Source organism: Hetaerina americana, unplaced genomic scaffold (assembly GCF_022747635.1).
Source record: "Hetaerina americana unplaced genomic scaffold, ioHetAmer1.1.p SCAF_7, whole genome shotgun sequence".
Classification (NCBI taxonomy): domain Eukaryota; kingdom Metazoa; phylum Arthropoda; class Insecta; order Odonata; family Calopterygidae; genus Hetaerina; species Hetaerina americana.
In genome coordinates this window covers 81,128,603-81,143,115 of record NW_027287316.1, presented here as the reverse complement: position 1 = coordinate 81,143,115, position 14,513 = coordinate 81,128,603, and the positions used below count along the sequence as shown (strand labels likewise).

Genomic DNA, 14,513 nt, shown 5'->3' with positions numbered 1-14,513 from the left:
CGCATTTAATGCCTCAAATTTCTTCAAAGTGTATCATTTGAGCGTCGAAACACTCTTGCCATGGTGGTGGTGTCCTCTGAGGGAGGATTTCACTTTTTGGGAATTGGACATAGTCTACTGATGCCACGCTGTGACTGTAATGGGGTTGGGGAATCGTCGCGATGCCGTTGCAGAAGGTCTTCGCAAGCAGATTTTGGTCGTCCGTCCAAATCTTACGTCGTCCGTACAATCTTCGGGGCGAGTTTAGAGCAGACCTTTCTTATCGCCCCCTTGTCAGTGACAATTGAGTGAACTGTCATCTTATCAATGCCAATATACAATATCTGCGATCATGGGCGCACTTGACCGACAGTCTGAATTCTGCACTTCACGCACATGTCAGGAAAAAAGTGTTACCGGTACTTTTTATACAAACCTTGCAGGTTTATTTGGGCTTCAAATCATATCTACATCTACTTAATACTCCGCAAGCCGCCGCAAGGGCGTGTGGCGGGGGGTGTTAGGATACCACCCGTAATTTAGAAAAGAAAAGAAAAAAAACCGCATGCAAGAACCACAAAATCATATATCCACAAAAAAACATGGCATACATTCATGCATGAACACTTACACCCCACGCACATGCAAACACTCAATCTACATCTTACATACACATGCACCTGAAAGTATACCTAACAGCTTTGCAATGTTTAACTTTGCTCCGACTTGTAAATTCAATGTTTTCAATATTTCTAAAGTGACTTCGGTTTCTTACTATTATCATTTCTGATTGTTCGGGGGAAGAATGAGTATTTGTATCCATCTGTACTGGAATCTATCTCCCTTAGTTTATCTTTGTGGTCTGATCTACCTAAGTAGTGTGGGGCCATTATAATTCCTTCGGTGTCATAGTTAAACTCGTTTGTTCTGAACCGTTCTAAAAGTCTAAGCCTCGCTTTTTCTCTCCGCACTTCAAGTGGTTCCCAGCCTAAATCCCCCAAGAGACCTGTCACACTTGTGTTCTTATCATAACAATTTTTAACAAATCTATCGGATTTTCTCTGGACTTTATCTAATTCTTTTTGCCAAATTTTCTCCCACAGATCCCAAATACTTGCGGCATATTCCAAATGAGGTTGATCGACAATAAAAGAGATATCGGTTGATTCGACAATAAAAGAATGCAATAAGAGAGATAGACGATGTCAAAGACTTTCTAATACTCCTTAGCTTGCATAAACATCTACATAATACCCCGCAAGCCGCCGCAAGGGTGTGTGGCGGGGGGTGTTTGATCACCACCCGTAAAAGGGAACAAAACCACATTCAAAACCAACACATACATGCAAACCCATGCCCACAGTGGCGTGTAGATTCATCCAAAAGTCATTTCATTGTACACGCATGCAAACCTTAGGAAGCAGTAAGAAATGTATCCAATAACATGTAAACTAGAAATATGAAAAGCATGAAGGCGAAATTCCACTACCACGTGACTCTGCATAAAGACTAGAAAATCGAACCCAAGCACCCGAATACATTTACTCAAAAGAGGGCAATTCTTTTTGAACTAGTAAAAACAGTAATTTTTGCATAGTGTTTACAGCAATATATATTTACATGTTTTCGAGAGTTTTTGCTTCTGAGCAAGTGTACGTATATCCAGATTCATGTTTGAACTAATATTTTTGAATGACTGGTGCACTAAAACGCTCCCATCCCGATATGCCCTGGCGGCGGCTTGCGGAATATTGCTTTTGTGTGAAATAATTGTTTGACCACCGAATGAGAAGTGATCGGAATAATTGAAAAAAAACGACTAGGCTAAGGGAAAAATGTCTTCCTTCATGCTAAGTAGCATAGGTAGATGAGAATGTTGCAAAGATTTAAACTAAGCCTTTACTTTCTTGTCACTAGCTGCTCGTTTCTCACGTGCAGAGATTTAAATTCACACTTAGATAACGTAGTGCATATACCTGCAGTTACTATGATCTACATCATGAAAAATATTTTGCATATTTACGGGTAACCATCGATTACTCAAAAGTTTATTTTCGCAGTTAATATTCATGTCTGGCACTGAACCACGCCCGGTCACATTGCTTACCGGTAGCTCGGAGTGTATAGAAGTAGAAAATTCGGGTCTTGACTTGAAGCACCTTACCTCAGCCCTCTCCTTTGTGCAAATCTTACTGACGCAATTATTCTCTTTACGGCATATTATTTCCTACCGGCATTATTTCCACTTTCCGCCCGATTTCCTCCAAAATACTATCACCATATGCCCAATAATTCAGCTTGACTGGTAACAATTTCTCCCCCTGAAATGTATAAGGAATCATTCTCAATGATTGTGAATCTAACATGAAGCAGTACTGATTTTTAAATCATTCTTAGTAGGTATAGTATAGATTCACAACCCTAAAGTATTGCATCGCCTACACTTCAGCGTGCAAGCTCTGGGGTTTTTGCATAACTCAGCATCCCCTATTCTTGAGAATCTACGTATACATCTTCAAGGGAGCCTACAATTTACCCCCGGGGTCTTTGACAGGGGGCAAGTAAGTCCAGGCATATAGCATCACAATTAAATATTGCTCACGAGTGCCTTGCAAGCCACCCCACCCTCTCGATCGACATAACAATATGGTAAATGTCATTTCCAAATTATGGAAATGACTTTTATAACGATTAACAAATACCCAAAAACATAAATTTCCACCGTCGTAGTCATAAACTGATGAATTAGAAATGAAACATCAAGTAGTAGACGCACTAGAAACTGAGTCAGGCCGCAAAAAACGTCGTCTCGCCTATCGCCCGGCGTGTGCACTCTCCAATGGCCTTCCGCGAAGAGAGAGAGGGAGGGGGGCGCTCCACGCTCTTCCATTGTTTTTGTTGACATGGCGACCTCCCTCGAAGAGAGACCGTGGCCCTCGTCCCTAAAAGCCCTCTCGCGGCGACAGGGAGCGAGCCCCTGCCACGCACCCCGGGGTGGGAGGGAGAACACGATCGAATAAAGGGTCCCTCCCCCCGTACGCGCCTTCGTGCTTTCCACGTTAAAAAAAGATCCTCCTCTCCCCCCCCCAACTTCCCTCCCACTCTCCAAGCACGCCGCCCTTCCCTGTCTCCTCCCGCCGCCCGAACGTCGTCCACTCCCGTCCAAGGCGTCCGTCCCCTCGCGTATATAAGGGGCGTCGCGACGGTGGGTAAGTGTCCACAGTGTTTCCCGCACCGCTGAGGCTCGGGAGGACAATCATTCCCGTCATCGTGGTCGTTCGTCTCTCTCTCCTTCTCTCTGTCCCGCATTCCCGGGTGACAACCCCGAGGGCAGGGCCGGCACACAGGCACGAGCGCCCCTTCCGCCGCCGACCCGGGAGCTAGAGATCCCTCGAGGGAGGAGGCGAACAACAGGTATTCGTGCGTGGGTGTGACGCGGGAATGTTCTCCATTCCCGTTCGTCACGATTTCCCGTGATTTTTTGAGGTGAAAACTTCTTGTGCGAGGTCCGCTTCTCCGGCTTTTCTAAACGGGGAGTGATTTGGTGAGAGCTGCGTGACGTAAGACTCGGCTGCGTGATGTTACGCGGCTGTTATTATCCCCACCCCGTGGGCCAGATCATGTCAATATAATTGGTGAGATCAAATGTAGAACAGACAGACTTAAGATATCATTTTTCCCACGAACGATAAGGGATCAGAATAACATTGCGCGACCGCGGTAGGGTCATATTCGAGTTAAAATTAATCTTGTGTGTATTCACTCCCTGCCACACACCCTAGCGGTGGCTTGCTGGGCACTAAATTACCACCTTTGATATATATCAAAACGGCGGCGAGAGCGATAGCTTGGCTTGGTTCCGGAAACAAACATGGCATGCCGATATCTAATGTTGCTTAAATTAGCATGGATGGCAGTTAACATGAGGACCCTCGTGGGTATCACAAGAATATTACGAAGTCATTCCTAGTTCATGCGAGAATTCCCTTCCCCTTAATTCTCCACCATCAAAATGATTACAATCAAGTCTTAATGATAATGTTAAAAGGGTACGGATATTTTAAAGATTTAAGTGATCTATGTTCCCCTTGAGTAATGCAATAGTTACTATATGCGCGGAATAGAGTATTGATGACTCAAGGCGAAACTTCTGGACGAAACGTTTTCCCCTGAAACGAAAGCGTTTCATTCTTTCAAACGTGTGCACGTGTCACCGGTGTTTGTCGTGTTTTATGATTTTAATAAATTTAATTAATAATTATTTCCTGACGGACGGTGGCGTGGTAGCTCCAGTAGGTGCAAGGTCTTTCTTATGGATATCATGACCCGGGTTCAAATCTGGTTGAAGACACTGGAAATCAGTATAACGAGTATAATGGAGAATTAGGCTCTTTCTACTACATCCAATGAAAACTAAGACGGCGTGCGGACGGAGACGAGAGAGATTGTTGTCCCGCGAACACTGAACACATGGTATTGATTGAATAACGGGAAATGATCTCTGAGGGAAGGGAGGTGTTGGGGACATGGGGTCGTCGGCGTTACGTTGCCCGCCGATATTTGGAGCAATGCAAATTGAGGTTCATCGCACTCTCGTCTATTTTCCCTTTCCTTCCAAATGTATTTGAATACTTGCTTATATTTTTGTACACATTGATTTATATGAATGTGAAGGATGGATTGAGTTGATCTCATTAGCGAAGGAACTGTTTAGACAAAATAAAATTGAATGAAACAAAGGACTTTTTCGACAAGTTTCCGAACTTTTAAGAAGACGAAGATTAAATAGTAGTTAGGGCACTAGACAAGAACCGCTCTAGGACTAGGTCAAAGAAGATTGTATCATAAAGAGGATGAAGTTGATTTTTAAAATGTCTCAGTTGAATATGCAAAGAAAATTATTCTATGTAGCGGATTTTTTAAAATAGATTCAGAAAATTTGTCGATGAGCCAAGAAGAGGACAAGCCTAGATTGAAAACATTCAAATGTGGTGTGTAATGCCAATGGATCGGGCCAAATAATTGCTTAAACTCTCCGCGGATTTAAAAGTCAATTAAGTTTTTTACGACAGCTTAATTGATAGAGCAACGACATGAAAAGTCGAAAGTCCGTTCAAAGATTAAATTCTCTTTCAAAGACATAAACTTAGTTCGCTCGTGATCTGAACCTTCCCACCATCCCCTGCCATCATTACGCCTGTCTTTTATTTATGTTTATGGTGTCACTTCTCCTTGTATCTGAATAAATCGCGTTTCGCCACTTACAGGATGCATTCCGAAAGTAATGCAATTAAATTTCCTGCGCCATTACAATTAGTCGGATTGGGATCGAACCATTTGGAGTAGGTGGGGAGGGACGCTAAGCTTTGCCGCAAACCAGTCTTAGTGCTCTCCAAGCTGTGGAAGTGGCAAAATGTCAGTTATTGTAAACCGCTGCGCACCGACCCTGCCACGAAAAAAATGGAATCGAGCAACTTTACGCGATTACTACGTTTCTCCACATAGCCGCCATTTCATTTGACACGCAATATACGTATATATGTAAATATGTATCCATCCGCAATCCTATTCCTCCAACAGGTCACTCCAGACCACCTCTCCAGCCGGTCCATCCGCTCGCAAAATGCAGCGCTCCCGTCGCGAGCACCAGTCCGCCATTTCGTGCACCAGCATGCGAAGAGGTGGTGCGAGGACGGCCAGGTTCCTGGTGCTAGCGATGGCGGCGCTGTCGTCCTTGTGTGCCGCCAGCGGCCAGGAGACGCCAGGGCCTGGCGACGAGGCGTGCGAGACCCTGCCCTCCGAGATACACATCATCAAAGGCGAGTGAAAGGGGAGAGAAAGGGGACGACATAAGCCTCAAGTACACACCGAGTGTAAGGACCAAATCTCAATAAAAATAAAGTAAAAAAAGAACGCGACTCGACATGGATTTGAGCGCCAGGGAAGACGCGCTTAATCTAGAGCACCAGGCTGAGTAACTCGCGTGTTTCAGCGGAATGCCCTGGGGTGTATGGCGGGCGTTGTGGGGGTGCCGGGATTTGGAATAGAACTGCGTCGGCGAAAGGAGCATATGCGTGAGACGCAGTCAAGCTAGGTAAATGTTAGATTAGCAAAGTCTTTGCAGGTTAGCGCAGAGATATGGTAAATTGTTCACCGTAAAGAAGGCTAATAATCCTAAAGGAATATTCAAAGTGAATATCCACCAAGGTTTTAATATGAACCAAAGGCCAAAACTCTGATCTTTATGGCGAGAAGATAAGCGTAGGTTAGGGACTTTTGAGATATAGGTTTGGCGAAGGATGGAGAGAATGATGGAAATGCGATAAACAATGCTATTTGTACGAGAAAATCGATTTTTTTTCAAAGAAAATATTTTTCTTTCTAAGTTATTGAGCGAAAGAAGCATTTGTAAAAAAAGAATCAGTTGCGCCTGGGCAAAAGTGGAAAAAAAGATGAGCTCATGAAAACTAAAAAAGGTTAGGAATGACATTTTTTCACGAATTACTTTCCTCTAAATCTGTGGAAGGCACACTTGAGGATTTGATCGGATTAAATGGGAATAAGGAATATAGGAACAAAAACTGTCTCGGGTGGAAATTTCGCAATAAATTATGGACTGCGTCAAGGAAGATGAAGATTTTCTCGACAACGTCATTACCTCAAAGGGTAGCTCAGAAGGAGCTCAAAGGATATCGGTTCGACTCCATCGGTTCAAGCGACGACGACAAAGGCTCTCAACAGTATTCCGGAAACCGACTTCAAGCTGACTTTTGACAAGTGGTCGACGCGCCGAACTAAGCATGTATTGATGCAGGAGGAATGTATTTTGAAAATTATTAAGTAATTGTAATGATAACTGCAATACATTTTGGTTTTTGGAACCAGTCCCGATACATATTGTACGGACCCAGTAAATATCAGAAAATGTACAACGCTGAAGTTTTAGAATAAAGAGAAAGATAGATTAGATATAATCATAAAATGTGTGAGAGGCTGATTTAAGTATCTCAGATCAGGTCCAATACTTTTTGCCAGATCAGGTCCAGAGATTTTGTCCCCTTCAAAGCACTCTCCATTCGTAGGCTATGCACTACTTATTCCATCTTATTTTCCACTGTTTCAAGCACCCTTTCCATAGTCCTCGGCCGTTAGACTTTTTAGTTTTCTCGTCGTTTCTTGCTTCATTGTGTCCACATCTTCCCAGTGATGTCCCCTCATCATATTTGTGCATTTTGGGGAAGAGTAAAAAAGCTAACAGTTTCAGGCTTAACTTTGTGGAATTCTTTGATGGTGAGGGTGAAAGAAAGAGAAAAAAAACCAACTTTACACTTTCGTACACTTTTAATACAACACAGTTAGTGTCATATTAATAGTGAGTGGAAGTGCAAAGTTGGTTTTTTCCTCTTTCTTTCACCCCCTAAGAGTAAAAGGGCGCAGGGGGCGAGTTTTTCAGCACAATCAATGCTGAATGTGCAGGTGCATTGCCATGGTGAAGGATCCTTCGAATCAGGTTCGGCTAAATAGTGTGCGCTGTTGATTTTCCTAAATTCATTTCATCAGCTATCAATCGGACAGTTTTTTGAGTATCAGTAAGGACAAGGGACCGCACACGATCAATGTAGTCGTCAACACAGGTGGTTGAAGGTCGTCCCGGCCTCCTTGCATCATCCGTGGCCTCTTTGTCGGTCATCTTTAAAACGCTTAATTCCAATTGAAAACGGATGTTTCCTTCAGAGCATTATCACCGTAAACAACTGTCAAAATTTCAGTCATTTCTTCATAACTTTTACCGCACTTCACCAAAAAAACTTGATGTTGATTCGTTGCTCCGTGATTTCGTCAATTTCCATTTTCGGCAAAGAGTAAAAATAAGGACAACAGAAACTAACATAACTGGCACCATACGCACAGCTCGACGATCCGCCAAGTACAGACGGCTCATTAGATCACAGGCAACTAGCGCCGCTAGTGGTTGTAATAGGGCTATAGTCCCCGTCATGGCCGCCAGATTGCACCAGTTCGCGTATTCATTGCACAGATCACGTATGCTTGTAGATTCGATGACGGGTCAAAATAAGAGAGGGAGAGAGATATACACCATCACAGACAGGTTCTAGTACACGTAACTTTAATTACCTCATTGCCTTTATTTAGCATAAAACACGACCTATGACTCGTATAATATTTACATCATTACGATACACGTTAGTATGTAGATGTGCTACGAAACGTGTTGGGCCAAATGAATTGTATGCGGAAATCAAAGTTACTCGGTTCGTATTCAGTTCACTCTACTAATTCGTAAGTGCGTGATGATTATGAGGCTATGCTTGTCCATTTTGAGTAAGCGCTAAAGCGAGCGCCATTCATTCACGCAACGGCCGTGCATTGTACCCACTCCCCCCATCCCCTTGCCATCACCTCTCTCTTGTGCTCCCGACCGAGAATCGACGAGTGTTTCTTCGCCTGACCGCCTTCTTTTGTCTCCCCAGAGGAGTTCGATGAGCTGGGTCGCCTGCAGCGGACGTGCAATGGAGAGGTCGCGGTCAACAAGTGTGAGGGCGCGTGTTCGTCACAAGTGCAGCCGTCGGTCATCACGCCCACGGGGTTCCTCAAGGTAAGGAGGTCACGGCGGAGGGGGGGGGGCTTCGCCATAGACTTCGACATGCTGCCTTCATTGCAGTAGAAAGCATATCAGATGCTCCCCAAGGAAAAGCCATCGGACCTTCTTTATATTAACGACATTACAAGCCGTGGTGAATAGTTACACACTCTTATTTTTCGACGACGCAGTGGTTTACGGTGCTCTTCGCCATATCGAGGCCGGAGTAATATCAGCGGATGATCTTACAACACCGGTGTTATAAACAATAATTAGAATTAAACACAAATGTAGTGATGAATTTTTGGAATAGGAGTTGTTCCCTCCTGAACGTCTACTAAATCAAAAATGCCGAGATAGCAAGTACGAGGGTAGGATGAAACGTAATGTACACATGCCGGTGGAGCGCGAACAAAAACAAATAGCTAGATCGGGCAAATAGTACATCAAAGTACAGTCCTTAAGTTGCAAAATCATATATTTATTTTATTTCAACATAGTCACCGTTAAGGCTAACACATTTCTCCCAACGGGTCACGAGGTTTTTCATCCTGTCACTGAAAAACTCTTCCGACTTTTCTCGAATCCAGGACTTGACATCTGTCTTCACCCGATCGTCCGAGGTGTAATGATTATCCTTGAGGTGTCTCTGAGTTGAGAAAAAAAATGAAAACCGCAAGGCAAGGCAATCGCCAAGCTGCCTTTCACACGACAAACTCGAGTTGGTTTGCGATACGCTTTTGAGTGATTCGCCGGTCATTTTGAATCAAATCTTCGACGAGTATGCGATGTTTATCGTCTGTGGCGGTGATCGGACGTCCTCTGCGTGTTTCATCAACAATTATAGCTTTTTCAAGATCGCAACCACGAAATTTTACTACCCATCGATTTACAGTAGACCTATCAACAGCATTCTCACCATAAACAGCCTTTAAACGGCAAGGAATCTCAGTAGGAGTCACTTTTTCAGCAGTTAAAAATTCGATAGCGTCACGCTGTTTAACTCGCGTTGACATAGCACTAGAACACGTCTCACGTCAATAGTTCTCAGCCCACCCTCGATAAGATAGTATTTTATTTAGTAAAATACATCGCACTTATTCCCTCGGGAAACATAAATGGTGGAAACATTTTCGTGGAATCTGTGGTCAAAGTAGCAAAACATTAGAACTTATTAAAACAATACTGGAGAAATGTGACGCGGGGGTAAAAGAGCGGTACTATCCTTTACCACCCGAGCCTCATTTACAATATTCTGCAAGTGTGAATGAGGCTCCCGCTACATCGGTCTGTCAGCCGAACCCCGGATCGTGCGCAGCAAAGTGGAGCTAAGTTTGTAAAAATTTGATATCTCAGTTGAGTATCTAGAGCATCAGAGAAGCTAGATGTGAAATTGCTCATAGAGCGAAAGTTAAGTCACATCGAAAACTCTTGCATTAGTTGGAATCGGGTCTTCTTCACGGCGATGTAAAAAATGTATTACTGTCCTCATTGAACTACTGCAGGAGAGATCGTGGAAGTAAGAATAGAGATATAAACTACACGACCATCAGATTTTGATTATCATTTTCTCGTGAACGATAAGGCTTCAGAGAAACTGCAAGAGATGGAGCTGAGAATACAATTTTTATATTCTTCGTAGCCTGGTTTGTGCTCATTACTTCATCATATTGTTATTACATTTTTCATCTTGTTATCAGTTTGTCTTGCGTGCCAATGTTTTTTACACTTTGATGCCGTAAAGAAGTAACCTGCCGTAAAAATCATATCAATGATTGCAATTGTTAAATATTTATTCTGGCAAAAAGCATCCAGCAACATTTAACCTTGATGTTACATACGTGGTGTGGTATATTATTCTTATACACACCCTAGAAGTAGATAGCAAGGCATGTCTTTAATTAATTTGGTTAAAATTATGTTACGGATTTTTTAAAAGGGATACGGTAGCGCACGAAAGAACGATTTTATTTCATAATTTTCCGCATACCTATTTTGTACCATTTACACGTTCGAATCCTGTTTGCAATTTCAACCTTTGTGAAAAACTTGAAAAATGTGGAAAATAAATCTCTGATTTTTCTCTAGATCTCTCTCCTAATCTAATAATACGTACCGGCCCAAGTGCCGACGGCCGTTGCTCAATTGTTCGCGCGATGTAAACAAAATTCTAAACCGTTGTGTTGTTTACGGTCACGTGAACTGGGACCGGGAACCTCATCCAAACCATTGACGAGTAAAGTTCGGCGTGGTTTTGATTCGCGTATTAAACGCGGATGGCAGTCATTGTCCGCGGTGAGACATCGTCCTCGTTCTCATCCCAAATGACAACACCGACATACCATGATAATTGTCAGACATGCACCAAAAATCCCAAGAATGTTCACTTTCTTAATACTGACATACAGGGTTCGTCCGGAAAATAAGTGTACTGAGCTCGGGAAAAAAATTTATTACACTTTTACATATCTTAAGCTAATATTCCTCAAAATAGGACCCTTGTGAGTCGATACACTTGTTCCAGCGGCGTTCCCATTCCTGGAACGCTCCCGCGAAGGCATCATCGGGAACCTCTCGAAGACACGTCGTCACGGCCTCTTTGACGGCGTCCAAAGTCCCGTATCGCGTTCCTTTCAAACTCCTCTTTATCTTCGGGAACAGAAAGAAGTCCGGTGGTGCCAAGTCCGGGCTGTAGGGCGGGTGCGGCAGCGTTGCCACGCCGTGCTTGGCCAAGAAGTCCGACACGACAAGCGCGGTGTGAGACGGCGCATTGTCGTGATGCAGCCGCCAGATGTTTTTGATCGCTGGCCGGACGCGGGCGACTCGTTTTCGAAGCCTGTCGAGCACTTGGACGTAAAATGCAGCATTTACAGTTTGTCGTTCAGGTACAAATTCGTAGTGGACGACTCCCCTTTTGTCAAAAAAGAAAAAAATCAGTACACTTATTTTCCGGGCGAACCCTGTATTATGCTCTTAATCCACCTTCACAACACAGTCTATGCATGATTACAATGAATCCTAAGTCATTTTCTTTCCAGGCATAAAAATCTGAAAATACCTAAAAGACAACACCAGAGACTAGGTTTCCATCTGCGATAGAATTTACATTTTCTAAACGGAATACTATGGAAAGGAAGCTTTCATGAAGTAGTATGTACTACGAATCCATCTAGATCAGTAACCCACTGCCTACATGGCGATTCTAACGCCAACAGCCCAAATATCTCGAGGGAGGAAGGCGCACCCCTTTCGTTGTAAGCCCCTGCCCTTCCGATGGCGCCCTCTTCCTTGATGCGCCAAACCGGCCCGAGCAGTCCCGGACGCGTGTTTTGAGGGTAAGGACTAAGTGCTCTTCTTCGCCTCTGGTCCACGGAAGGGATCTTTCAATTCAAGACAAAGAGGTCTGACGATTATCGTAGCTTTTTTCTGTTACTCACAGTGCGATAATGTTCTTTTTCTTAAGGCTGTGTTCGCGAATGCATTCCAAAAGCACATTTTCTCTTTACTCTTTTCCGTATTATTGTCCTCCAGATTTGGACCTCGTCAATCATTTTCCAGGGTTCTTGGATGCCATTTTTGTAGCATGGGATTTCCAAGTATTGTATATACGATACATACACTATTCTCACTTTTCGTACATAGTAAAGCAGGTGCCAAAGAGGATTGGTACGACTGTTTCGTCCCTCTTCAACACCTGTTTTACTTTATACGGTCCATTAGGGTACGCGGCCCCAATTTCGACTTTTAAAGATTGTTTAAGTTAAAAAAAAATATTTCTTTGAATATTTTTCAAGTTCTGACTGTTCCTTCGAATATTCTCCGAGTGAGTTTTCTTTTCAGTCTTTAGCGAGTAGCGGGATTCATGGAGTTGGGTGGAATAAAATGCATGCTTAATATTGTCAAATGTTTTCCTCCTTCATTTCGCTCCTTCATACGCATTTCGTTTCTTGAATCAAATACGTGCGCGCGCAATCTGAATTATCTCTGCGCGATTGTTTTCCCATTGGAGATACGCTCGAAGTGTGAAGAATGCGATGGTTCAAAATGAAATCAAACAGGAAAGGAGATGGCATTGTTTTAAGAAAATGCCTGTGTTTGAAACAGGAGTTTGCACACAGGGCTATAGATTACTATAAATAGTATAGATTACTTATTTCTCTATTGTATTTTCTCATGTTCGCGGGGCTGTAGTCGCGATAAAAGTTATCAACTTCGAGACGTCTTCGAACTAGCTTCCTACACAGAGGGCCCGGGTTCGAATCCCGGCGGCGTCGAATATTTTTCAGTGGTATCCCGATCCCTACCTGAGGTGCTTTGTGGAGGGCACTTTGAGTGAGTACACCGCCCGTCGGATGGGACGTTAAGCTGCGGACCCCTTGGCGCCTTTCGTAAAGAGTAGGCTAATGCCGACGCCGGGTTTCTCTCCACCCTTTATCCTTTCCTGTCCATCCCTGATTGCGCAAATGGCCTCAACTGTCGGTCGCCTCTCCTAAATACTACAACTACATGGAGATGTATTCTTGACTTCATTTCGTCATCTTGGTTGCTTGAGGCTTTGATTCTTTTATTTCCTCGACGGCCAAAGAGCGTATTCCGTCGCAGGGCAAGTGACTGTGACACCAATCGCTACACCATATTTTTTCTCATAATTACACACACCCAAAGATTGGTTTGATAGATGAGTGTGGGGATTACTTAGTATAATCAAGAACTACGTATACTCATATGCGGAATTCACCCTGCAGGGTATTTAGGGGGGGGACTTCCTTTCTCTATGTCACCGTGGGTTTCCTAGGAAGAAGATGGTATCTAAAACACCAAAATACTTGGGTGAAGCTGAGAATGCCAGGGTCCCCTGGGTCAGTATCCCAGCTCTATACCCACTAGACTGCCGTATCCTATCTATGCATCTGGGCACGTATCTGGAGTATCTTCACGTAGGATATTAAGGGCAAGGCACCGAAAATTTTAAATCCCATCCAACGGGCGGCCTAAACGGGAATCGGAATACCAAAAATCCTACCACCACTGCGATTTGAACCCAAGACCTCGGGGTGAGAGGCAAGAACATTAGTCGCTGCACCATTCTGATCACCACCACATACACAGGCATTGATATTGCTGCTCTTAAAAGCTAAAAACGTTTAATGACGCCACGCGATTCCCACCCGTGCATCAAACTTGTTTGATGCACGGGAACTATCCCACATTGGGAAATGTATCTGGGCCATATAATTCACCCCAGTGACCTTGCGTCCACAGGAGTGTTACTGCTGCCGCGAGAGTTTCCTGAGGGAGCGGGTCATCACGCTGACCAACTGCTTCGACCCGGACGGCGGCAGACTGCGGGGGGGTGACTCCGAGACCATGAACGTCAAGCTTCGTGAGCCGGCTGAGTGCCGGTGCTTCAAGTGCGGCGAGTTCTCGCGCTGAGCCCCTGTCCAGGGGCGGCGGCGGTGGAGGGGGGGGGGAGTGGGAGGAGAGGGGGGGCATCGGGGAGATGGGGGCCGATCCCATTTCCCATCGGGGAGGAGGCATGTCTCTCCGGACATCAAGTGCACAAACATCACATTTTTGATTCATAACACGTACATGCGTCGTAAATAAAATGTTTTCATTTGTCGCCACACACGTGTCGCTCATTTCTCCTGCCCAACCGAAGTCTAATGCGCCAGCGCGTATACCTTACCTTTATCCGGCCCTGCAAGCCGCCACGAAGACGGGGGCGACATTGGGCACTCAAAAGACAAGGCCCTCGGGAGTAATTGGTGATCATTGGCGTGTAGTATCATTTCATTTTCCCACTGTTTGACGCCGATCGAGGTTTCTTTGAATGGGTCTACAAGGGCAGTCTAATGCCCTCGTGTCATCATTGTTCCTAACTAATGACACACCATCCCCTCGGGGTCAGCATTAAACCTTGCATGATTTT

At 44.3% G+C, this 14,513-nt stretch overlaps 1 protein-coding gene across 1 annotated transcript; it reads left to right on the top strand.

Moving 5' to 3' along the window:
- Positions 1-5,650: 5,650 nt before the first annotated feature.
- Positions 5,651-14,014, top strand: Pburs (Partner of Bursicon). Its single transcript, XM_071595773.1, has 3 exons — positions 5,651-5,798; positions 8,472-8,596; positions 13,844-14,014. The coding sequence occupies exons 1-3, from the start codon at positions 5,651-5,653 to the stop codon at positions 14,012-14,014; spliced, it is 444 nt and encodes a 147-aa protein (XP_071451874.1).
- Positions 14,015-14,513: the final 499 nt, after the last annotated feature.

What these genes read in the sequence shown, in the direction of transcription:
- Pburs (XM_071595773.1), top strand. Translation starts at nt 5,651, where the DNA reads ATGCGAAGAGGTGGTGCGAGGACGGCCAGGTTCCTGGTGCTAGCGATG. An exon ending in CGAGATACACATCATCAAAG is followed by an intron (nt 5,799 to 8,471) that starts GCGAGTGAAAGG and finishes TTGTCTCCCCAG; the next exon opens with AGGAGTTCGATGAGCTGGGT. An exon ending in CGCCCACGGGGTTCCTCAAG is followed by an intron (nt 8,597 to 13,843) that starts GTAAGGAGGTCA and finishes TTGCGTCCACAG; the next exon opens with GAGTGTTACTGCTGCCGCGA.